Source organism: Melanotaenia boesemani, chromosome 22 (assembly GCF_017639745.1).
Source record: "Melanotaenia boesemani isolate fMelBoe1 chromosome 22, fMelBoe1.pri, whole genome shotgun sequence".
Lineage (NCBI taxonomy): Eukaryota > Metazoa > Chordata > Actinopteri > Atheriniformes > Melanotaeniidae > Melanotaenia > Melanotaenia boesemani.
Genome location: NC_055703.1, coordinates 22,679,467 through 22,705,874, shown reverse-complemented (window position 1 = coordinate 22,705,874; position 26,408 = coordinate 22,679,467). Strand labels below are relative to the sequence as shown.

Below are 26,408 nucleotides of genomic sequence, written 5' to 3'. Positions count from 1 at the left end.
ACATTCAAAATCTAAATTTCTATCTTTCTTATTCAACTCCAGTTTTTTAGTGAATAATTGGACTAATTCTAACAATATTCCTGTCATAAGAATTTAATCAACAAATGCCATGCTCTCCTACTTTTAGTACTAGAGATGGGTCTTATTTTAGAATAACTGCTCCATTTCTGTGGGCTTGTTTTCTTCAAATTCTGACTCATGAAGCTCCAAACAAAAATATTTTATGAGTAAAATCTAGACATGGATGTACTGTGTGGCTACAATGTCCTCAAATACATCTAAAATGGGTTTAATGTTGTCTAATTTCTGCAATTTCTTATATGTGATAACTGATACGACTAAAAGATCCCATCAGACAACATGATAATGTGATTTTATTTATTAATCTAGTTAAAATTAAAAACAATCTGTGCCTCATCACTGCATCATTGGGTACAGATTTCTAAATGGTGCATGGGTTGGCATACTTTATAAACTGAGACTAGAAATGTTTTTTTTATTTTTCTGCATATGCAGGGTGAGTTGTGTAAGAGGGAGACTTCAAGAGTGCTGCAACAAAATCAGAAGTCAGGGGCATGCTGTCAGTAGATTTCAAGAAGAAAGGCCTAGTCCGAGTTCCCCTTCCTGACCCGACCATTTTGGTTTGTGTTAAGGATGAGGACTAGTGGTCACTGATTATGTTCCTTCTTTCCCCCAAAAAATAGACTCCTAAACCACTTCCAGGACCACGTGGTGGGAATTAGGACTGAACCCATGTGTCCAGTAACAACACTGCTCTTAAGGATTTTATCTGATAAGATTACATCAGTAATGAACATTCATCATAAAGGAATGTAAATGTTTGAAAATAGAAAATATCAGCAAACATGTTGCAGTTTTTTAGGTTTTTCTAACTTGTCACATTTTGTCCAGTGACAGACTCCATATTTGATTGATAACTGGCTGTGAGAACAAAAATAACTTAAAACACAGACATATTATTATTTTAAATATTACTTAAAACAGGTATTCAAAAAACCCAAGAAATTCTGATAGATTTTAGTTTTGCTCTCATCATTCCTCCTGTTAATGATGGTTCTGAGGACATAAATAAAATATAAATGACACTCAGACAAATTAAAGGTTTAAAACTTTTATAAACGGTTTGTGTTAAATTTATATTTTTGTGTGCTAAATACGAAACTTTATCTGTAACCATTTTTTTTTATCACAGATAAGATATACATTTAAATCCTACAGCTGTAGGAGATATTCACTTTATCTCTCAAACACTATTTTGCAGCTTTGAAAGAACAAAAGGAGTTATCAGAGCAAATGTTAAGTGTTTTCAAATATATGAATAACCAGGGCTGAGCGATATGAACCAAATCTTATATCTCGATATTTTTTACCTGAATCACCATATACGATATATATCTCGATATATATCGTATATATCGATATATATATATATATTGGTCAAGTAACCAAAAAGACAGTTCTAATTTACAGCCTTCAGTGCTAAATACACTTTTATTAAGGATCGGCAGCACATGTGCATTAAAACAGTTGGCTGAAATTAACGTAGCTTTATATTAAATTAAATGCTCCTAAAACAAAATGAATGAAAAATACTTTTCAATGACCATAACAAAAATACAGCTGTGCAAAATGCAAAAGAAAAGATGTTTTTAACTCAAAATAAGCAATCTCGATATAAACGATATTCCCTCCTATACTGCATCTGATAAAATTTCGATATATTTGAATATCTCGATATATTGCCCAGCCCTATGAATAACTAAATAACAGAAGGTTTCATCATACAAGCAACTAAACGCAAATAGTTGAAAAAGAAACTGAACAATTCACCTACTGTAAGGAAAAACGAACAGTACCTAGCTGAACCAAGAAAAGCAGAAAAGTAAGAAGGCTTGTGCGGTCCTGCCATGAAAACTATAAATACATTTAAAGTTTTCAAAGCATAGCAAAGTTTTATCAAAAGGTAATTCTTCACAAATGTTACTTGAGAATGTCCAAAATGACATTTTCTGGAGTTTTGAAGCTTTGTTGAGAATTTAGGAGTATTTCTAATATTAAAGTCTGGTTGGTAACTTGATAACATGTTGAAGGCTGCAGCTGAAAGATGGACACATTAAGCTGTTTTAATGTGATTCTGTGCATTTTTTAATGTAAAGTTTTATATTTTGAAGCTCATTGTAAGTTTGTTTATTTCAGGACCAGAGAATACATCTTATAGCTTGTCAGTGATGGGATTGGGACATCAATTACTGTGGAAATGATCCAAGTTTAAAATCATTTAAGTCAATTCTCATTCTTATTTCCATCATAACACATTAAATCTGCTGTCCTAATCAATATTTTTCAGTTCTGGGTATTAACTGTAATTAAAAGGGAATGTGAAGAGGTGGTGATGAAGCATTCATTTCATGAGCTGCTTCCTCTCCTCTGCCTCAACTGTGTCTTTGAAAAGTCACTAGGTGACTTTAGAAAATATAAAGCAACGAAATTTACCATCAAAGTCACAAAGTGAAGCCTGACAGCAGTTTATTTACATAAAAATCTAATCCCCTCAAACTGAAAACAAAAACCTTCTGCTGTTGTTCAGAGGAAAAACAACCTGTGAAGTCACTGTGACAAGATTAAAAACAAAACTATGAAAACTTAACCTGATGGTGAAATGTGAGAAACAAAACTAGTCTGTTTATAAGTAATAAATAAGGCACATTACCGCCAGCTATTCAAGCATCAGGGATGCATAGAAACTAACTTTCCGAACATTTGATGAAACTCATCCGCGTTCACAGTTACTCACATGAACAGATTTTGGTTGGGTTGATGTTACAGGAGTTTAGTGCTGGTTGCTCAATGGTTTCATGTAAGTTTTACGGCTGTTAAAGTCTCAAAACTGAAAATTTAAAATCTAGTTTGTGTTGAGAGACTTGCGGCTCTCTAACACCAAAAAATATTTTTAATCCTCCATCAAGGTCCAGCCATGTGTTTTTTATTAAACTAATTTCCCTTTTAGACAACACCTGAGTATAATAATCACTTTATCAGATTTTTACACAACGTTCAAATATAAATGCAAATACTAAGATTGTTTGCAGGTTTTCTTGTGTGACAGGATGATCCACCTCCTGAATGTGTGGTGAAGTAAAGCGCCTGCTATAGCTCCTCTGTTGCTGTCTGGACGGCCTCTGTCTGGTCTTTTAGAGAGTACAGATCGTTGAAGTGAGCCTGGCTTTCATCAATCATCTTGTTGATGTTGGGGCTGATCAAAGTCCTCAAACAGTGAAGTCTCACCAGACCTGTCTGGCCCCCAAATGCAAGCCAAACATGGCTGCTCATGTTGGGGTTGAAACGTACCTGAAGAGAGGAAGAGGACAGTTGATGGCTCAAGATGTTGCTTATTTGTGGTCTCAATACCAGAAACTATAAGTTTATTTATAATATCTACTAAATCTACAGTTGGTTTCTGAAGCTGAGAGAAACATCAGTGAAGTTTCTTGGCACTAAAAGACGGCAGATGGCCGCCCTTCCTGAGTTTGGTTCTGCTGGAGGTTGTTAAAAGGAAGTATTTCCTCTCCACTGTCACCAGCTGCCCTGTGCATGCTCAGAGAAGAGAGAAGATCTGATGCAATCCATTGTTTTCTTAAATAGGCAATTATTATTAGTTTTTCAAAATGATTGACCAATATGACCACAGTTATTGGACTCGTGGATTATGTAATAGATTTGTTTTACTTGGACTACAACGAACTTACAAAACATATTAAAACTAAAGTAGTTTTAATTTATGCTGAATCAGTCAGTGTTGAACTATATGCAGGTGAAATGGCCAAACAATTTAATTTTAAAGATTCATGTTTTTGACACACTGTCAATGTTTAATATTAACAACCAACAAAAATAAAAATGGTAGGATTTTAAACAAGCATGAAGCTCAGGTTGTGCAACATCAGCATTAACAACAGCTGTAATAGAAGCAGCAGTACACAACAGATGGTGCTGTCAGTAGCTGAGGCCAGTCACTGTTAGAGAAGGCAATATGTGATAACAGCTGTAATAGTACCAAAACAGAAGCAGTGGCAGTAAAAAAAAAAAAGCTTTACAAGCTTTCTGCTTGTAAATACTGTCCTGTACATCAGCCTCACTGTCACGTCACATTCAGGCAAACAGTTTCTGAGATAATTAACTGTGCTTTCTGAGATATTTTGCAATGTCCATTATTCAAAGTCTAAAAGTGATTTTAAAAAATTCAATATATATCATTGCATAAAGTAAGCAGCGTGAGCATGCAGGCAGAAATAATACAATCTGCAGCTTTAAAGGTCAAACCTGGAAGTGCACAAAGTCTCCAGTGGGCCTTCTTTCCAAGATTTCAGAAGTAAGACCACACCAAGAACAAAAACCATAGCAAGAGGGATAATAACATGAGCATACACACTGCAGCGTGATGACAATCTGCCAAGCTAGCATGCAGGCTACAGTCGTGCCAAGGCCTCAAAATGCCTTTTTTTTTAGGATTAAGAGAATCAACCCATTTTTTTAGAGTTTTTTTGCTGAGGAAAAATTAAGATCTGCAAGAGGTCTGTTTGAAAAAGAAGAAGAAGAAAAAAAAAAAAAAAAACTTCAACACCTGACACTCAGTGGGTTGCAGGTATATTCATGCTTTTTCTGTTTGCAGTTTATGGCCTAATATTGTGTTAACTGAATGTTAAGTAAGAGGTAACCTAGAAACAGCAGAGTGGTGTGTTCTTGCTATAAAGAACATGAATGGTAATAAGAAGAAAGAGTCTTTTGGCACCTTTGAGAGGAGGATTTATACCTGTTGCATTTCCTGTCAATGTTTTTATCATTAAACTAACTGCTCTGAAAGTGATGGCTCGCTTTAGGACTCCACATACATCAAATTTGCTTGACCCTTTTCAGCTGCTAGTTGAGTAAAGTAAATAGTTTTATTTATGCCCACATTTCAGGTCTTCTCTTCCCTCCACTCTGGATGACTCAGCTGTAGCTTTCATGGAGTCAATCCCACTACCCCCTCAGTCCTTTCTTTGAAGAAACTCATCTATTCCTCTCCTCATCACTAATAAATCCTCCTAATGTGCAACTTCTTTCGCTTTTAATCTTTCCCATCTTGAGTCTCTGTCTCCCCTCTTTTTTCCTCCATTTATTCCCTTCAGACAAAGAACCAGCCCAAACCTTGGAGGCATTTTGTTTTCGAGATCATGTCGTGAAGCGCCCGTCGATCTTTTCACCCAAGAGGCCACAGCAACACCTTAAACCTGTCTATTAAAATTAAACACATCAAACCCTGAAATGGCTGCTTTTCATCTCCCCACTCCCTCCTCCCACTGAGGGTTACATTTTTCTCATTTTACACATCATTACATTCGGCCTGACTTTATAGCTGCCCATCAGATGAGGAGGCAGAGGAAAGAAGGCACATCTCACCTGTTTCCTTCCTCTCTCATACTGTTATATTTCTCCCTTTCTTTCTTTATGTGGTGCAGCAGCAGAAGTCTTAGTATCCCTTGACGGTGTGTGTTTCTACATACCTTGTGTATTGCAGCCAAAGACATGTCATCCATGCTATTCTTTGTATTCCCATCTGTGCTTTTCATGCGTTTCCAAACAGCTCGTTTCTCGATTTTAACGAGGTTCCTCTGAAAATCGGGGGGAGAAATGGAAATACAGCAGCTTCAATCCAAATGCTTTTCAAACAACCAACAAAAGAAAATGTTTCTATTCCAAACACTTTATATGAAGATCTTAGGATGTAACAAAAATATGAAATTTTATTTGTTTTATGATTGTTTTAAGGAATTCTGTGGTTCTTATACCTTTATAAATCCAAAATAATCAAGTTGCTGGTTGCCCCCCCTTAACGTTGTCTCTCATAACTAGAGCAGGTTATGCATTGTATAAATAATTCTCTCTAATATATTACCTAATTTTGTTGTGTCTTTCATAAAAATACAAACAAAATTAAATAAAGATTACTATCAATGCAGATGGTCGTCAACCTACCATATTTCCATCGGTGTAGTGCAGGTAGTATTTCTTCACAGCCTCTTTGTATGTCTGGAATTGCAGATGAGCACCTTTTTCATCTCTAATTCTTCCTCCCTCAGGTGTAGCATCTGGGGATCCTCCCTCCTCCCCACCATCAACATCTCCTGCATCCTCTACTCCTCCCATCCTTTCATTTTTTTCTTCTGTTGTATCACAAGGCACCATAGTTGTTAAGCAGACAGGCTGAAGGGGAAACAGTTAATAAAAGAGACAGTTAGTCAAACATCAGACCTTCTTTCTTTGCAACTTCACAAAATATCCTTTATTAAATCAGCTGTAAAATATATATCATACCAACAAACAAATTTCTGGAATAAAGTATGTTTTCATCCTTTATTCCAGCATGTTATTAGCTTAAACTGTACTTACATAACGTCTCATTGTTACTCGTTTGAGTTGGGAAAAATTGTAGTGCAAGTGAGGTAAGATGGCGAAGATCACCTCACCGAGGTCGTCTGTCGACAACACAGAGTGTAGCCACTCAGAATAAGACATGGACTGCAAAGACACATAAACAAACCAATAGAAAATGAGATTTTGAGTCAGCTGGAGCAATTCAGAGCATAATATTCACAGACTGCAACTTTATATGAAGACTAATATCAACCTAAACACATTAAGCTGCAAAGTGACTTAGAGTTATGGAAAAAAATGACTCCATAATATCGAATAACAAGCAGGAATCAGTTTGAGTAGACTCCTACTGGTTTTCCAGCTTTATAAGATCAAGATGCACTCGTGCTCCTATAACTATTTGATCTGGACTAAAATATTATCTAAAAATTCTGATTTAAAGCCGTTTACATATTCAACCAGGCCTTATGGGAAATAAACAGGGTGCAGAAGCTACAAAGTATTGTGGGAAACACTTGATTTTTAGCTTTCAATAGTATTATTTATTAATTTTTACCTACCACCCTGTATCTGAGTTTTAATTTAAAAATGTATGACAAACATTTAGGTCCAAAAACAAAGTACAACATGTTTAATAATAACAATACAAAGGTCTCAGATTGTGGTGCTTGTGATTCGAGGGTTTGCTGAAGTGAAAAGCAGACTACACACTTTGTGTTCAGCTGAATTAGTGGACGCCATTGAAAGCTGGAACTCACCCACACAGATGTACTCCTGAGAATTGGAAAGTAGGAACGCATGTAGTGGTCAAAGTAATGGACTCCTTGTGAACCTCTCCTGTAAACAAGGCAAGGCAAGGCAAGGCAAGGCAGTTTATTTGTATAGCACATTTCATGTACAGGACAATTCAAAGTGCTTTACATAAAACAAAGACATTACAGATATTTAGAATAGTAAAAGGCATCAACACATAATCAACACATAATCACAATAAAATAATAAATTACATTAAAATGATTAAAAGCAAGATAAGTTAAAAAAAGTTACCGTGCAGATTTCATGCATAGGCGCATGAGAAAAGAAAAGTTTTTAACCTGGATTTAAAAATGTCTACATTTGGGGAAAGTTTAATCTCCACTGGCAGTTTGTTCCATTTGTTTGCAGCATAACAGCTAAATGCTGCTTCTCCATGTTTAGTCTGGACTCTGGCCTGGACTAGTTGACCAGAGTCTTTGGATCTAAGAGCTCTGCTAGGTTTATATTCTCTGAACATATCACAGATGTATTCTGGGCCTAAACCATTCTGGGATTTGTAAATGATCAGAAGGGTTTTAAAATCTATTCTGTGACTGACTGGAAGCCAGTGTAAAGATTTTAAAGCTGGTGTGATGTGTTCAGATCTCTTAGTCCTGGTTAAAACTCTAGCAGCAGCGTTCTGGATGAGCTGCAGATGTTTAATGCTCTTTTTAGGAAGTCCTGTTAAAAGACCATTACAGTAATCCAGCCTACTGGAGATGAATGCATGGATGAGTTTCTCTTGGTCTTTATGGGAGACTAAACTTTTAATTCTGTTGATGTTTCTGAGCTGGTAAAAAGCTTCTTAGTGACAGCTTTGATATGGCTGCTGAAAGTCAGATCTGAGTCTATCAACACTCCCAGGTTACGAACTTGGTTGGTAATTTTAAGAGCCCGAGTCTCCAGGTGTTTGCCAATGCTGACCCTCTTCTCTTTGCTACCAAACAGAATAATCTCAGTTTTGTCTTCATTTGTCTTCAACAAGAAAAAAAATGAACAAATATCTAAATAACCATAGAAGTAATAATCTTTAATCTTTCCTTTTGGTTTGCCAAGGATATAATGTCATGAGAAACTAAATATTCAATTCAAAACATTACTGGCTAGTTTGGTAAGAAGAGTCTGCATTATGAGTGTTTTCAGGGTTTCAGGGTTACTTTTAATGGTTAGTTATAGACACATAAAAAATCCTTTAGTCTGAACAACAAAAATCCTTTAAGGTTCAGGGACTGGGCTATGTTTAAACACTAAAACAGATATTTCAGATATATAAGTCAAAAGACATAAAGCGAGTCCGTAGCTCCACTGTTATCAAAAGAGTGATACTTAAAACCTGTTTTAATAAAAACAACAGTTTAATAATAATCTTTTTCAAAACTAACAGTAGCTCATTACACTGTACTGACTGGTGGGAAATGTGGTCACATTACTAACTCATGACTGAGGTTATGAGCCTAAAGCAACACCACTGAACTTTGATAGAGTTTTGGCTAATTGAGCATCCAAGTCGTCTGATGTTGACTCATCTTATCTTATGTTCTGTCACTTTCTCTTTCTTTTCCTCTGATAATGTCCTCTAGAGTTCACTTGTTGAATCAGTCATGGCGGCCAGCTGCTGCCTGTGACGTGGTAATGTGAAGCAACGCAGCTGGTACATGATGCTGTTTGCTAGAAAATAAAGTTGTGAAGTGCGGTTTCAACAGCCTCGGGATGCAACAGGGCAACAGCGGCTCCAGGAATGTACGTAATGAAAGTCAGAAGGACTCGAAAACACAGAGTTGCAAGGTTGAAAACTTCTCTAGTGCTATTTTTAAGGCATTTTGAATCAAAGTCTGCTGTAGTTTAATTTCTTTTGTAGCCAGCAACAAGTTGCCATCACAGGTATTAACCTCTAGGGCTCTTCTACGACGGCTTCACATTCATCTTTTATCTACATGTCTATGCATGAGATATAAAACATTGAAAGCTTCCTCAATTTGTTTAAGCAAAACCATTTGATTATTCAGACATACACAAGGTCACATTAACATTAATTTCCTCGTGCTTCATTAAAGACGGACTATGTAACTTTTTGAACTTAAAACTTAAGACTTGTTTCATGGCAGTGACGTCTATTATGAACATTTCTGGAGGAGCTGCTGTCCAGCAGTGTCCCAAGGCTGAGAAACTGCAGAATACAGCTTTTTCTTCTCAAACACAGAGTGACGCTGCAGCCGAATTTTGCTTAATGCACCGCTTTTCATTTGCTAGCAAGTGGATCAGTTATTTCCCTAGAGATAACATCCCTTATGCAATGTGAAATGTGAAGTTATGACAGAGTTTTCTTACGCTACAAAGGAGCAATCTTCAGTAATCAAAAGTCCAGGTGCATTTAATGGCCAGTAGAGCTCAGTGACCAGAGAGCGTTTCTGAACAGTGAGGGGATCACAGAGCCTCCTGAGGTCCCACGTCTTCACACAGCGGTCCTCACCTGCTGTTGTCAGCAGGTATCTGAGAGAGAAAGACGCAAAGCTTTTACAACTTGATCAATTTCTCTATTTTCAATCAATGACATGCTCGTGGAGAGAAAACAATTTATTACTTTCCAGGAGTGGAAATATAGTACTGTTCCAAGTCTGGAGTCACTCCTCATTTCTTCATATATTGCTAGGAAAACTTGGACACAATGCTGGTTCCTCCCTGGAGTTTAGTGTTTATTTAATGCTTGAATGATTCATAGGCTGGTGTTAAGCAGAAAAAAATAGAAGAACTGAACTAAAAATGTGTTTAAAAGCAGCAAATAGGAGCAATGTGTAGCTCAACTGGTTGCACAACTGCCTCGTTTACAGAGGCTAGATCTTCTCGGTGCAGCCGGCCCAGGTTAAAGCCCCGGCCAAATAAAAACTTTGAGACCTTCAGAAAACCTGCAGAACTATTTCTCAAGACTACAAGAAAGTCTGGCAAAATGTAAAGAAACAAGGAGTTGTGCAGTTCTGTATTAATAGAAAATGTCTGAATATGTGAATTTAATGCAATGCTTGAAGTGGAATTCATCATTCCTTCTTACATTGATCAAATCTGACAGCAGCGTTGGCCATAAAACAAATGAAGACAGAGAAATCAATACAGATTTCTATGTGGTGGACATGAGCAGTGGAGGGAGGAGAGAAATAATGAGTGTTCTTCTTTCAGAAAAAAATGTAGAACGTGTTGAGAAACAGAAAGGTAACACAGAAGTGGCAGCTTTATTTCTTTCAATAAGGGCGTTTAATAAGTCAGTGTTCCAGGTGACATAATGTATCCTCAACCTCCCTTAAGTCTCTGCTGCCAGCTGGGAGATTCTTCTCTGCATGATTTCTCATGTTTTTCTCATTTATTCAACTTAAATTCTGTATTTATGGACTAGAAAACAAAATACAAACTGTTGTTTATCAAATTAGTCCCAGAACGGTGCAGAGATGAACGATGCTGCAGTGGTGTTAAGTCATGCAATAAGAATATCAATTAGTATTTGCAGGTGTTTCAGTTACTGCTGCCTGAAGGGGATTAACTGGCCAACGAGACATCTTGGGAGACTACTGCTGTATTAATAAGAGAACAATACACACAGACTGAGGAGTACTAAAGAGACCTATTAATAAATATACATGGAGTAAAATTAAACTTATATTTGATTTATACTCAGTTTGATTTTGATTAAGGGGACCATAAAAGAAATCTGTAAAATAACAAAAAGACAAATAGAGAAGTTATAAAGGGACCAATTAAATGTATAAATAATTATCAATATAGTGAAAGAGAGAATGATTAAAAGCTAATTATTTTTTCACTGATGTTGGTATTATATTTTCTTTTGCTGTCTGTTCTTTTTGAGTGCTGGGAAATATGTTTTAACTAGTCATACATCTTCTATTAGTATAAATAAAATACACTGGAAGCAAATGAATAATGGATTATTGCAAATACTTTGACTTTAAGAACTAAGAAGTCACATGGTGTGAAAAAAGATGCATCAATAATTGTTTTATAATCACATTGTAGCTCTCTCAATTCAATCTTTAGGAACCAAATGATTTCCTCGTCTACTAGGATACGTTATAGGTAGTTTTCTTTGCTGGTTCCAGTAACAAAGTCCTGATGGTGAATGGCAGACAGACACTGAAATTGATTTTATTGACAACTTAAGTCACCAATTTCTATGCAAAGCAAGTGTTCACAACTTCATGTGACTAACACAGCAAGGTGAATGTCTTTCTCTGAATATGCTGGGATGGTTTACGAACTACTGCTGTTAACTTATGGCTTACCAACTGTTAAAATCAACAATGCAATCATGAAAAAACATCCCTTTGTTAGTCAATGCACATTTATTTTGTAGCCTAAAGCCGACTAAAATAAAAAGTCAAAGCTAACATTGGGATCAGAGAGGGGTGGTGTAGGAAACAGATCTTTACCTATACAATTAAAACTATGATCATGGAAAGACAGAAAAGTCAATCTATTATCAAATGACCACCATCGCCATAAACATTCTCAATGGGACCTGACTATAGTAATTAAATCTCACTGTGGATTTGATGCATTAAAAAAAGCACTGGGACATGTCAGCTTTACCCCAGTTTATACCAGGATACTACTTCACCCCTTGCATTGTCTTGCACAGTGGATCCTTGCAGCAAAAAATACTAGATGATGTTAATGACCCTTCTAAGTCTTCTATTTAACTGCTCTGTGCATACATTAGTGGAATAATGGAGCATGGAAAAAAAGAAGGACGAGAGCCTCAATGAGGGGTAATAAAGACAGATTTAGACCAGTCAGTGTTTACCTATGTGTTAATATAACATTTCTCCAAACTGGCTTACTTCCACCTACAATTTGTTTAAACATATTTGGGCATCATACATCCAGAGGCCTTATGCATCCTGTAAAAGTAGCATCAGAACACAGGTGACTTAATGAATGAAATGCTCACCTGGAAGCAGGACAGAAGGACAGAGCCCGGACTGCGTGGTTGTGAGCAGGTATGCAACGATATGGCAGCAGACTCAAAGACCTGCCAGGCTCTCTCACGCGCAACAGCGAAGACTTTGTTGAAAGATCCCATAAACCAACTATACCTGTAAATGGAGAAATAAAGCAGGAAAGAAAGAGAAAAGAAAAATACTTGATCCTTTATCTTCAATGCTTTGCAACAGAAATAAAAATAAAGGTGCATTACAGATGAGCCTGAAGAGATCTGGGCTCCTCTTTAGGTTGTTTTTTAAATTGTAAAGCAAGAACACCACAAACAAATCAATGCACACCATCGTAGAATCCAATAGCCATTATGTTATGTGGTTTTTGAGGCAGCCAATCCATAGACAGGACCATTCCACTCTTCTCATGATGAGGGGTTCCTATGGAGCCCAGTTTCAGTGTCACCACCCCTCGTACCTACAGTAAACAAGAGGGGAACAACAGTTCAAATGACAGCATTGGACATTATATTGTCCTGTGTACTTCTTTTTAATATTTTATGTGTTGTTTTACAACACAGGCTTGTCTCATCATGATTTGATGAAATAAGAAAACAGACCGAAACCTACCTTGTATACTGGTGGTGTTATGTTGTCTTTTGCTGTGGACACAAAAAAAACAAACTAAAAGTCTTCCTTGTAATTGTCTTTCATGGTGATACTATTAAAATCTGCATAAACAAGTGTAAACAGTTCTTTGAGAAAAAGTAGAAACTAATACTGGCTGTAAGAAACGTGAATAAAAATGTGGACAATATGATGTGAGACTTTAGAGAGAATCACTAGGATCCACACATCTACAATGTCCTGTAGGCGGATTACGTGCCTGTGGATAGGAAGCTCTGGCATGTGCACATCTGCAGAGGCTTATTCTGTTTGCATCTGTGAACTTAGCTGTACAACATGCCGACCACCTCTTTGCTGTGCACAATGCTGCAACATCAAACCTATAAAGGAGCTTGAATAATATCCTGACACTTGGGATGTGATGTTAACCACGTTAATGTGTAAAAACATTTGGAATATTGTATAAAAAGAAAGCAACAGTAATCTGTGAATCAAAAGTTCCAATTTTAGCTTTATTTATATAATGCCAATTCACGACAAAGTCGTTTGAAGGCTTTTTTAGATACAGTCTAACTTAATACACTTTATTTAATCCACTTTAAACAAATCCAATACAACTGTGTTAATTATGAGTAAAGTCCTAAATAATAATCGCCTAGCTAAGGAAACCAACTGATTACATTAAATCTTGTCTTTGATTTATTCCCCTATCCTGAGCATGCACACAGCAGCAGTGGAGAGGAAAAACTCTCTTTCAACAGGAAGGAAAAACCTCCAGCTGAACCAAACTCAGGCATCTGCATTGGTACTACAGGTGGGAATAGAAGTGTATTGTATGTAAAAGCAAATAAAAGGGAAATGTCTGGCGATAAAATTTAGTAAATTTCATGGGGAGGACGTTAAGCAGAAGTCATGAAAAACAATGGGAATCATCTTATTACCAAAATATCAGGGATCTTATGTTAAATTTACATAACTTAACAGTAATCCATCCAAGTTATCGGTAAGATATGAAAATACTGAATGGACCAGCGGCCATTGACATCGCAGGTGGCAGCAACTGGATGTTTAGCACTGCAACAACTCAGCTGTTCATGCCTTGATGCTTATTGTTGTGTTTAATAAATGTAAAATCCAATAACAAAAGGTGGTGTCAGTGTTCCAGATCATTAGTTTTCCATCCTCCTCCAGTTCAGATTACTCAGATCAAATCAATATTGTCCTCTTCACCCGTTCACACTCTAAATTTACCTTTACTTGACTTAAAAAAAAACTATCATCTGTATCCAAGCTTCTTGGGCTGTATATCAAGCTTTGCCTTTTTTTTTTTCTTTCATTTAGATGCATACATGCTTTTAAATTTTCTCACATCACCACAACGTTCGGTTAACAGTGAATATAAATACATACATTAATAGAGCTAATTTACATTAAACCTTGAAATAACTTTTTATTATAAAGCCTAATCTAAATAAATACCTTTAACATGACAATCATTAGGCTTTAACTAAAGATTGATAACAGACTGGTTCTTGTAATAAATGACAATCCACAATACACTTGGCCTCCATATAACCCCCCCCCCCCCCCCCCCAAGTCCAAGTAAGTCCTTGATGACTGACAGAGCAGGGATACAAGACGTGTCAGCCGCAAGACCTAAAATTCATAGCTTCCAACACTAACAACCTGCTCGGTGATGCATCTTCTTTGTCATTTCAATTATAGATCCTTGTCTGATGGAGAACGGTGCTGTAAATTATGTGAGTTCATTGCGCCGCCTCACATTCTCCCTATTGTCTGTTTTTTCCTTTTTCCCTGAGTCGCTTCTGCACCTCCTACCCCCTCCGCCCTCCAATTCTGCACTCTTTAACAGCCTCCTCCTCTCATTCACTTACTCATTCATTCTGGTGACTGAATGGACAAAAGCAATTTATAATTATCTGTAGCGAACAGCTGGTGAAAACACACATACACACCCAGTTTAAACCAATCAGAGCCAATTTCACCTTTAACCCTTTTGACTGATATGGACAAACAGAAATTATTGGTTATCATGTCAGGCTATAAGAATCTAAAGTAATTTACTGGTAATTTTTCATCTCCACCTCCTGCCCTCCCCTAACCCAGTAGTAAATAGAAATAATTGCAACCGCCTACCATTTCACCAAGTGATGGAGATATTTGTTGAAAGCTAAAAGAAAATAAATAAAAGGTTTTTATACACCATTACAGAGTCCTTGAGAGCACCAGCTTGAGCAAAACTTTTAGAGAATATGGGATGAAAATCTATATAAAAGATTCTAAATGTAACCCTCAAAGGCATTACAAGTACTCTTGAACTAAACTTTTTCCTCACAGCAGCATCAGCAGCTTTGTGTTGTTCCTACTGATCACAGGTTAAAATCATAAAAGGGACAAGCAAGTCTGTACTTGGAAACGACCAATTTTTTTCTTCCGCATATACTTCACCAGCCACTTTATTAGGCAACCCTGTATAATGGTTTAACACAAATATCTAATCAGCCAATCACATGGCAACACCTGAATTAGGCATGGTCATGACAACTTGCTGAATTTCAAACTGAAAATCAAAAAGAGGAAAAAAGGTAATTTAAGTGGCTTTGAATGGCATGGTTGTTAGTGCCAGACAAGCTGGTCTGAGTATTTCAGAAACTGCTGATCTACTGGGATTTTTAAAAGAAAACAGTCAGAAAAAGAGAAAATATCCAGTGAGCAGCAGTTGTTTGGGCCAAAACACTGTGTTGACATCAGAGGTCAGAGGAGAATGGGCAGACTGGGTGGAGATGATGGAAAGGCAACAGGAAGTCAAATAAGCACTGGTTCCAACCAAGGTTTGCAGGATAACATCACACACAACACATCCAACCTTTAAGTAGATGGGCTACAGCAGCAGAAGACCACACCGGGTGCCTCCTGTCAGCTAAAAACAGGAAACTGAGGCTACAATTCACACAGACTCACCAAAACTGGACACTAGAAAATGAAAAATGTTGCCTGGTCTGATGAGTCTCCATTTCAGCTCCACATTCAGATGGTGGGGCCAGAATTTGACGGAAAGATCATGAAAACATGGATCTATTCTGTCTTGTATCGTCAATTCAGGCTGGCGGTGTTGGTATAATGGTGCAGGAGGATATTTTCTTGGCACACTTAGTACCAAATTGAGCATAGTTCAAACACCACAGTCTACCTGAGCATTGCTGCTGACCATGTCCATCCTGTATCACCACAGTGTAGCATCTTCTAATGGCTACTTCCAGCAGAATAACAATGCTCCAATAATCTCAAACTGGTTTTTTTAAGCATGACAATGAGTTCACTGGACTCCACAGTCACCAGATCTCTGCTCAACAGAGCAGCTTTGGGATGTGGTGGAACGGGAGATTCTCATTATGGATCTGCAGCAACTGTGTGATGCTGTCATGTCAGTACGGAGCAAAACCTCAGAAATGTTTCCAACACCTTTTTGAATCTGTGACACCAAGAATTAAGTCAGTTCTGAAGGCAAAAGATGGTCAAACATGGTACTAGCAATGTGGACCTGATAAAGTGACCTATAAGTGCATACACACTGCATATACGGTCACTCACTCATTTTCCACACCCCCTTTATACTTTACAGGGTTGTATGTAGTACACGAGTGTAACCCATGTACTACAGACAACAAATTGAGAACTTCCCGAACAGACTGCCACTCCTTCACATGTCCACTACAGAGACTACACAAATGGGAATGAATTAACACAGAGGGGGAAAAAAATGAAAGAAAAAGAAAAAAAGAAAAATCGAAGAATGGATAATTTATTGCTGGGAGCAGTGGGCTGATCTGCAGCACTGGCTGCTCTTTGCAAACTGAACCCAACAATCCATGACTAGAAAATAAAAAGGAAACCATAAGCCGTGAAGCAACAGAGAAAATTAGAAAATAGAAATGTCAGCATTTATATAGCCATTTATGTTTGAATATAGCAATGGATATTTTCTTTAGCTGTAAAACCAAGCCATGTGTAAATAACTCTAAAATAACTCTAAATCAGCTCCCTTAAAATGATTCCCTTAAATCAGAAAAAGACCAGCTGGTGGGTGTCAGTTCCAACTACTGCAAGTTTAAGGCCTAAAATCAATAACTGAGTTTTTTTTAAGTAAATTAAGTGTGAGGTAAGTTCATAAAAAAATATTTATTGGATGAAGCAATCAGAACAAAAAGAAAAACTCTTCAGTATTCAACCCAATGTCAAATAGCACCATTCTTCACGAATACCAGCCAGCATTGATCAGCCTGAATGGGATGGAAGAATGTTGTGTCAGCTGTAATACAAATATGTAATCATTTATAGTTCATGTAGTTCATGTTTTCCTTAAATGTAATGATCTTGGACTGGTGTTGTGTTCTAGATTATCCCAAACCACTTGGCAGAGCCAGACAGATAAATACACACACACATGCAGACATAACCGTGTTTCTGTGTATGATGGATGTGGCAGATAAGCTGGTCATTAATCTCATTCACACTGGCTTCTATCAGCAGAGCCCCAGAGGCGGCTGACGCAGTGATACGAATAGACTGGACCACAGGCTCCACCATCCATAATGTGAGCATGCACTCCTGGAGAGCACCCAGTGTGCATGTGTGCTTTCAAGTCTTAACTACTGTCATTGTTTAAGCTGCATGAAGCAGTTTTATAGACCCTCAAGCATTATTCATGCACACTCAAGAGCAGAGTGAGGACCCTTGAAGGCAGCGTAATTTTTTTCAAGCATAAGATGTGGTCCAATTAATGAGGTCTGTGTCTGATATGATGGATATCTCTCTGTTTGACTGATTACATACTTAGTATTGAGTTCATCAGGTTGCGCATAAGTAACTACAACATAAATTCCCTCTAATGAGACTAATGTTGAAGCCATTTGTCAATTATTTAATTAACAGAAAAGTAAAGAGTACAACTTTATTTTACTGTTTTCTGCATCTGTTTTAGATTTTTTTTCTACTGCAACATGAGCAACTTTTTTTTCACAATTGTAATACATGGAATTGATCAAATAATTTAAGAAGACCATGTAAATCTCTACAAACCCACTCCTGCTAGAAACACATCGTTTAACCTTTATCACTTGTGTTGTGTGGGAGAAAATATATCAAGTAAAATAGCAAAGCTGGTTGAAGATTAGTGAGACTTAATTCATTCCAAAGAACTGTTTAATTTTACAGTGTTGGCATGATTAAAACAGAAACCAGGCATTACCACACCTGCAGTCCTGTATCCACACAGGCTACAACAGACAGCTCTAACTTTAGGCTTTAAAAAGCCAACACTGCCCTCTGCTGAAAACAGAACATACTTCATCATGTGCACATCTAAGCAGTCCCTCCACACTCTAAGAAATGTCTATAAAAATAGGGGGAAATGAACTGTAAAAATTTCGAAGGAATTTTCCATTATAACTTTTACCTGTATTTTTTTCTGCATTGCATCATGGGAACAATGACTTCTTCTCAAACTTAAACATATCTAAAGTCCTGTGTTCTGGAGTCTTGTGAGATTTTTTTTTTACTCTCAAAGTTCTACAATTAAGTTTAACATAGTAAACGTGTCCTAATTACATACACCTTTCCAAGTATACCAAGCGTCCAAAGACTGCAAAGGCTCATGGGAAATCTATTTAATCTTTAGTGACTTTAAATGTGAGTTATGTGCTTAAATGCCTGTGTTATGTTTACATTTAGGTAATGTTGTTGGGATGTTTAGTTCTGTTTGAATGTTAAAGTTGGCACCATGAGTGCAGTGGATAGTAGAGGAAGTGACACCCACCACTAACTCTAGTCCATATGTGTCACCATTAGATAGTAGATAGCAGCAACACACTCTAGTCATATTTAACCAGCCAAACCCAAAGAAAAATCTGTGTGTTTTACTGGGAGTTAAAATGATGCTGGATAATAATTTAACTGGTCTTGGACAAACTAAATTCAATAACTTGTTACCAATCCAAGTAAATATTTTTATTTGGTTGAAATATTCTCGCTTTTTTGTTCATTCCATGATTTTAACAAGGCTATCCAGTCTATCCAGGCTATCAAGTCCATGAATACAACAGGACATGTACTTTGGAATTACAGAATTCTCTGTGTGGATTTACAGACCTAAGTACAGAGTTTTCCATTTATGGATTAACAGAAGTGGAAAACAGGAAAATAAGGGAAATGGAACAAGGCCTATACCTCCTGTTAAACTGTGCAAACACTATAAATAAATCTAAAAAGCTGAAGTTCTGATGAAGAATCTTAGTCTTACCAGAGGTAGCAATTTTTTTGTTGGAAAGCAGAGCATCAGGGTGAGGCATACTGTAAATGGTGACCATGCTGTTGGAGGTGGCTACAGCCAGGAGACCCAGCCTGGGCAGGAAGGGAGCCTAAAGGGTGGACATGCATCTCATGAGAGTTTCAATATCAGATAATGCCAGCTACAGAATAAAACTCAAATCATATTTTAAATACATAATACCTTCCTGACACAGCTGGGAAGTTCCCAGCTTCCAGCAGGACACCACTTCAGATGCCAAATGACACCTTTGTCCTGGGCCAGACCATAGACCAGAGCTGGCTGGGCATCTGGTCTGCAGACAGCAGAGTGGAGGAACAAAAGAAAACACAACAGAGAATGAATGATGCATAAAGGTAAAAGAAGCAGCCTTAAATTTTCTGTATCTGTGGATTCTCACAGAGCATTTGTCATGTTTACCTGTTGTTGTATTCCAGTTTGCCACAGTCCCATAGCTGAACCAGGCCAGGTCCTGTGCAAGTCTGGTTTACGTGATGCAAGTCGTCCATCTGTCGATGACAGGCCAGAGCAATGTACTGGGTGGCAGGAGCACCATCAGGGGTCGGGCACCATTCTAGGGTCCAGAGTGGTCCACCAGCAAACAGAAACATGTCCCAGCGGTCTGGGTGAGCCGGCACTGCCTCGAATCTGCCAGAAAAATTACCATGTGGACAAAATTATTTAAGATCTAATGTAACTTTTTAGATGCAAATGGCCTCAACTACTTCCTTTTTGTTCTTCTAAAACCAACTATAACACTTAGCAAAATAAATAAAGCCAAAACAAATAGTCAACCTGTCATGTTCAGTTTCCAGTGTTTGTCAGTAGACTCCAAGAAAAACGCTGATTATAAAATCTGGATTCAGGAAATCTCACCTGCTGAGTGTCTGCTTAGGGCTCTCCTCTGTGAAATTTTCTCTGGACACTTTAAAAGTAGCAGAACGACGCTCCTGAGGCAGATATTCTTCAAGATCACTGAAAAAACACAGATGATGTTAAATTTTTACTCATTAATTTACCATGGAGATACACTACCAGTCAAATGTTGGGATGGATGGACACACTTTCCCAAACTGTGGACTGGTATTGTACGTCACACCTGGGGTTGCACAACCTCCAGCTTATCTCAAGTCTCCCAATGTTTTCATGCTACTGTAAAACAGCCACTGCAAACCCTGTTTCTGTGAAGCGGATTGGATTTATATACATTTAAATAAACAGAAATTAAATGAAAACCTAAACTAGAGCTGAGATCTTTAAATACAGTGTTCTGCAGTGGCAAATGTTTCCTTATTATATTAAGTAAATAACATTTTAATTAATCAGTTTAATGGACTAAATAAGGCTTAAATAACTACCTTTGTGGAACAGGTTCCCAATCATTTGCAGAAGGAATCCAGTCCGGGAACACCCAGCTACTGTGGTGCTCCTCCCGGCTGAAAACATAAAACACACACCACCAAGAAACAAGCAGTTTAATAATCAAGTGCTTCTGTTTTGTACTTAAAGGGGTTTACAGTAATGTGGTTAAAAAAAAAAAGAAAAAAGCGTTAATTTTTCTGGTGCAGAGTTTAAAATATCTACATGACAGGTGTTGGTGTAAAGGGTGATAGTGGTGAAAGAGATAATGCTGAAAACAAAGACATAAATAAAACTGACGGAGAAAAAGACAACCAGCTGTTTAGATACTTACAATTTCCTGGTGGTCTCAGCAGACTCCCAATGAGCATTTATGATACTATGAGAGAGTCCATTAAGACCTCTGCCATTAGAACATGTCTGCTGGAGAAAAATAAGCTGTATGAAGATGCATTTTCTGTTTCCTTTCCTTATAGTCCAGTTTCATTATCTTTACACATACTTTCATTCCTCTTTCCTAGCAAAAAAAGTTTGGTTTAGATCTTTTGATAACTGCTGCAAAATTCCCATAAGTTACACTTAAAAGACCAGATTTACATGAGAAAGTAAAAATATCTTTCTCTGTCAATTTAGTGCCACAACTCAGGATGCAGTCATCTAAAAACTGTACATAAGTAAATCAGCATGTTGGGATTGTGACACTGCAATTTAAATGTATACAGTCAAGATTATAAAACCACTAACATAGGTCCTGCTGACATGAAAAGCTTTTGGTCTTCTTCCATATTCAACAATGTCTGAGTCTGCATCTGAGATGTCTTCCTCGTATTCTTCTTCTTCTTCCTCCATCTCATCAGCCTCTTCTTCAATATCTGGTACAAAGTCTTCGTCTTCTGCAGCATCACTGTCTAGACGTTTCCTTTTTCGACCTAAAAGCAGATATAATAAATAATACCAGAATACAGAAAGACGAAGTGGAAACTTGGGAGTTAACTGGATGATGAGACTAGTCATTGAAAGCCTCTAAAATACCCGAGCTTAAGCAAGTAAAGCTTGAGCAACATAATAAAGAACCCAAAGCACTGCCCTGTCCTTCAAACTTCCTGAATACCAATTTGATACGAGTATAAACAACAATGGTTATATTTCCCTTTCCATTAGTTAAAAGGGAAGGTCAACTATACCATATATAAAAATCATTTAAAACTATTTTAAAAAGAGAGTACATTGGAGTTTTATGTTCAATATCAAGAGAAAGCATTAGAAGACAACAGCACACTTTGGATTTTAAATCTGCATTGCATTTAATCTGTTGCATGTATATGTGAAGTTACGTCATGCCATGTTGCATGCTGGGACAGGAGCACCATGTACTTCGGGAAATTAGAAAAGATGTAAGCTAGCTTAATTTAGCATGTATACAAGCTGGAATAGATGACTGCTTAAGTTTGACTGGTTAAAAAAACACCTTTAGCGCACACAGCTGGCAGTGGTGACTGATATGGTTATATTTCGACAATATGAACAGACAGAAAAGACGGACAACAGGACAGACAAACTTACAAGCTTGAGTGACTAACCAAACTAACAAAATCTGTGTGCTTGCATCTTTAAAACAGAAATGTTTTAACACATTACATTACATTACATTACATTACATTACATTATCATAGAGCAGGATTGTAGTTTCTGCCTGGTTTCACTCATTGTGCTGAAATGTACTAAAAGAAAATGTTTTTTTTTTTTTACTTCAAATTAACTTTACAGGCATTTGAGTTGTTGAAACTCAACTCGCTGTCAAGTGGAAAGTTAAGAATTTCTTTAATGTTATCTCTGTGTTATTTTTCCTTCCTAACTGCACTTTTCAGCTAAACAAACCACATTGGACCTCATTGTTTTTCCTATTTGAATTTTCCACCTTTGGATTTGTTTACACTTTAAAAAGAGCATGAAAGCAAACCATTTATTTTAATTAAGATGCCCCTATTACACATCACCCTGATGGATGTTTTGGCTATGTCCACAGTGTAGATTGTAATAAATAGTGCAAACTAAAAGCAGTATCATCACAGTGCTACAGGATTTCCACTGTACCTTTGCTTCTTTTCCCTCTTCCCTGTTCTGAGACGTGGTCTTTGCTGTTTGCATGTGGCGGGGAGCTGGGTTCATCCTCAGTAGGATGAGATTCCACTTTTGCCAAAAGATGGAAGTACTTCAATGCCCTGAAAGATATTATTCATGATCTCTGATGAGCTAAGATTCACATTTGAGCATGTACTATTTCTTCCTGACTTTTCAGTTCTGTACATGGCTAAAAGAATAACAACTAAAGTTCTTGCTTTATACTGTAACATCATGTGACTTACATTTTAGCAGCCCCTCTCTGGCGACGGCCACCTGGTCCGACGTTCTCCTCAGGCTCAGTCGAAGGTTTCCCGGGATCCTTCTCATGTGGTGGATCTTCCTGGACACGCTGCTTTTTGACATACTTTCTCTTTGGCTTTGATGTGCCATTTTCCTGCTGCACAGAATTTAAAACTACAGCCTCTCCAGCTCCAAGTGGGCCGTTTCCATCAGTGGTGACAGCCGTTTTAGATGTCTCTTTCGACGCAGTTTTCCTGGGTCTTCCTAGTTTTTTAGACCTTTTTGCTACAGTTTGGCAAACAGACTCTGAAGCTGGTTCATCTGCTGATTCTTCATCCCCACTTGTTGTTGGTTGTTTAGCAGTCTTAGATGTTCTAGTTTTTGCTGGACTCTTTTGAGAATCTGCTCCTTCGCTGCTCAAATTTTTTGTGGGTGTTTTCTTTGTGACTGACTCAGTGACACCCATGTCATCAGTTTCATAATCAAGATATTTAGAATTTTTCTTCCTTTGCCTTCCTTTTGAGCTGGGTGATAACTGAAGACACTGCTCTGATGACTTCAATGCCCTGGAAGATATTATTCATGATCTCTGATGAGCTAAGATTCACATTTGTGGACTTCAGGTGCTAGACTGAACATGAACTATTTCTTCCTGACTTTTCAGTTCTGAATGTACATGGCTAAAAGAAGTACAACTAAAGTTCTTGCTTTATACTGTAACATCATGTGACTTACATTTTAGCAGCCCCTCTCCTGCGACGGCCACCTGGTCCGACGTTCTCCTCAGGCTCAGTCGAAGGTTTCCCGGGATCCTTCTCATGTGGTGGATCTTCCTGGACACGCTGCTTTTTGACATACTTTCTCTTTGGCTTTAATGTGCCATTTTCCTGCTGCACAGAATTTAAAACTACAGCCTCTCCAGCTTCTCCAAGTGGGTCGTCTCCACCAGTGGTGACAGCTGTTTTAGATGTCTCTTTCGACACACTTTTCCTGGGTCTTCCTTGGTTTTTAGACCATTTTGCTACAGTTTGGTCTGAAGCTGGTTCATCTGTTGATTCTCCATCCCCTTCTGTTGTTGGTTGTTTAGCAGTCTTAGATTTTGTGGTTTTTGCTGGACTCTTTTGAGAATTTTCTCCTTCACTGCTCGAGTTTTTTCTGGGTGTTTTGTTTGTGGCTGACTCGGTGACACCCATGTCATCAGTTTCATAATCAAGATATTTAGAATTTTTCTTCCTTTGCCTTCCTTTTGAGCTGGGTGATAACTGCTCTGATGGCTTCTCCACTCCTGCAAGGACAGTGACATTGTTATTTCAGCTGAATACAGAACAGTCAAGACAACTAAAAAGGGTCAACAAAAATTGCTAAAAAAAAAGACAAACTATTTTTTCTAAAACTACAACTTCAACAAATGCTACTCATACAGTCTGTATCCTTACAATAGGAATAAACATGAGTGACGGTGGCCTATTGGTTACAGCAGTGGGCTCGGGTCTAGTGAACCCAAGTCCATGGACTGGGCCCACTGTGGGCTCCTGGGTGCTGAAACATGGCAATTCAGTTCTCTGGCCCATCTAAAGATGGGCTAAATGCAGAGCTGGATTTCCCAATTAGGATTAATGAACAAAAAAACACTTTTATTTTATTTAGCAATATACAATATTACAGATGTGGTTAGAAAAAATTTTTGAAAAGTCATGCCTTAAATTATTCTTGTGTAATTTTATTAATTACGTTTTATTATTTTTTTTGCCTGCAGCAAAATCAATTCACACTTAGAAATTGACAGCATTAAATACTTTTGGTATTTTTAAACATAAGGGCTTAGGCTGCTGTTAAAAATGTAAGATAAAAAAATACTTCATGGAAATAATTTAAATACTATTCTTAGTTGCAAAGAATGTAAAAGAATATATATTAATGCTGAAACTGAGACATTTTCTCAGAAATAAAGTCATTTAGTGGGTATATTTTGGAATTTGAGATGTTTCTGAAAGAATTCAAAATGTGAAGATACAGAAAAAATGCATGTAATTCCCAAAAAAAAGCAAGCTTAACAATGCAAAGGTAATTGTGCTAGCTTGTAATAAGGAACAGATAAAGAAACAACTCAGAAAGCCTTTTAAAAGTAAATATGTTTAAGTGTTTACAGTGAAAATATGGATGAAGACTTTAACATAAGTCTGCATAGAACCTGGTGAGATCATCATCTATGATATAACATTTATTTAAGATGGACTGATGAAAAGTGTAAACTTGTGTGGTCCCAAAAATCCCAATCCGAAATGTCATTTTGACTTCTTAGATGCATCATCAGAGCTGAACAAACAGTTCTCCTGCATATTACAAAGCAGGACTTCTATCATAACCAACATTACCACATTCATTTTGACAGATTTATCAAGTTAATAATGCTGCAGATTACATGTCTGATAAAAGGGCATGTTTTGCACTGTTAAAAAAATAAATAATAATAATAACTGTAAACTGTGCTGTAGCAGACAATAGTGTTAAGACATGCAGACACACATATGGGATCAGCTAAACTCTTTACAAACCTTCTTCAGAGTCAGTGGGATCCATAGGCTCTGAGTTAGTGGTGTGGTTGTCCTGTAAGATGCCTCCTCATGTGTGGATTAAGTTTACTCTCCTAGTTGCTGCACAAATAAATGGAATTCCTAAACATAATAATAAAAAAGTATCAAAATCTGTTAATCACTAAACTAGCATGCAGCATCAACAAACAAATCCACAGCTTTTAAAAATGGCACATAAACAATGTTTAGGTTTTTACAGTTACTACATACATACAGTGATATCTCATAAATCTTAAATATATAGAGAATTTCATATTCTAAAAACTTGCTAAATAATTTGAAATATTAGTGGAAAAGTGGAGTCACACAGCCAGACGTAAATTGCCGACACTGTCAATATCCGGTTGTCATACTTGCACCAAACTCTATTCAAAATTTGAGTATTTTACGCCGTTTCCGTAACTAGTAAGTGTATTTTTCTAATATATGCACAAAGAGTTAATAGCCATAATTGTTTACTGTTTCTTATAATTTCGGCAAATATCTTTTTCTATAAATATAAATGAAATAAAGCAGCGAGTTAATTGAAGTAATAAACTTAAGATACTCGTTTGTTCTAGCAAGTCACATCGCTATCCGGCTAACACACATCGGGCTAAGCTAACAAGCTAAAGTGGTAGTTAAAAATGAAACGTTACATTGACTGAATCATTACAATATTTTTTCTATTTCAAAAGCAAGTCCCCCCATTAAAAGCTCACCGTGTGCCTGCTTTTGACTTCCTCTCGGGTGGCGATGGCTGGAAAACCATGCACTGAACTCGAGTAACAGTGTTCCAGACACTCGAGATCGAATCCCGAACAGAAATACCGGGGATAAACACGTCACAGGTAAACGGGTCGAAGTACTTACATTGCCTTATAATAAGCTGTTTTTAACTTTTCACGGACGACAAAACTGCTAAAATCAGCCGTGTTGTTTCTGAGAGGTGAAACCTATATTATGCTTGCA

At 37.3% G+C, this 26,408-nt stretch overlaps 1 protein-coding gene across 4 annotated transcripts; it reads right to left on the bottom strand.

Moving 5' to 3' along the window:
- Positions 1–1,612: 1,612 nt before the first annotated feature.
- gtf3c2 (general transcription factor IIIC, polypeptide 2, beta) lies at positions 1,613–26,408 on the bottom strand. Of its 4 annotated transcripts, none has more exons than XM_041975109.1 (21): positions 26,159–26,408; positions 25,419–25,538; positions 23,599–24,148; positions 22,866–23,429; positions 22,594–22,721; positions 21,244–21,428; positions 20,834–20,922; positions 20,499–20,576; positions 20,017–20,115; positions 19,561–19,788; positions 19,324–19,435; positions 19,114–19,231; positions 12,798–12,829; positions 12,516–12,645; positions 12,185–12,329; positions 9,559–9,720; positions 7,194–7,272; positions 6,451–6,579; positions 6,037–6,264; positions 5,565–5,672; positions 1,613–3,369 (listed from the first exon to the last, which is right to left on the bottom strand). In XM_041975109.1, exons 2-21 carry the CDS (start codon positions 25,441–25,443, stop codon positions 3,169–3,171), a joined length of 3,390 nt encoding a protein of 1,129 aa, XP_041831043.1. In that variant the 5' UTR covers positions 25,444–25,538; positions 26,159–26,408; the 3' UTR covers positions 1,613–3,168. The 4 variants fall into 4 exon arrangements, with proteins under 4 accessions (XP_041831043.1, XP_041831045.1, XP_041831044.1 ...); XM_041975111.1 differs by having other exon boundaries at positions 20,834–20,919; XM_041975110.1 differs by having other exon boundaries at positions 26,310–26,408.

Excerpts from the sequence above, each read along its gene's own strand:
- gtf3c2 (XM_041975109.1), bottom strand. The coding sequence starts at position 25,443 with ATGGATCCCACTGACTCTGAAGAAG. Across the intron at positions 6,265-6,450 it reads GAGTAACAATGAGACGTTAT|CCTGTCTGCTTAACAACTAT; the intron begins GTAAGTACAGTT and ends TTTCCCCTTCAG. Across the intron at positions 5,673-6,036 it reads ACTACACCGATGGAAATATG|AGGAACCTCGTTAAAATCGA; the intron begins GTAGGTTGACGA and ends CCCGATTTTCAG.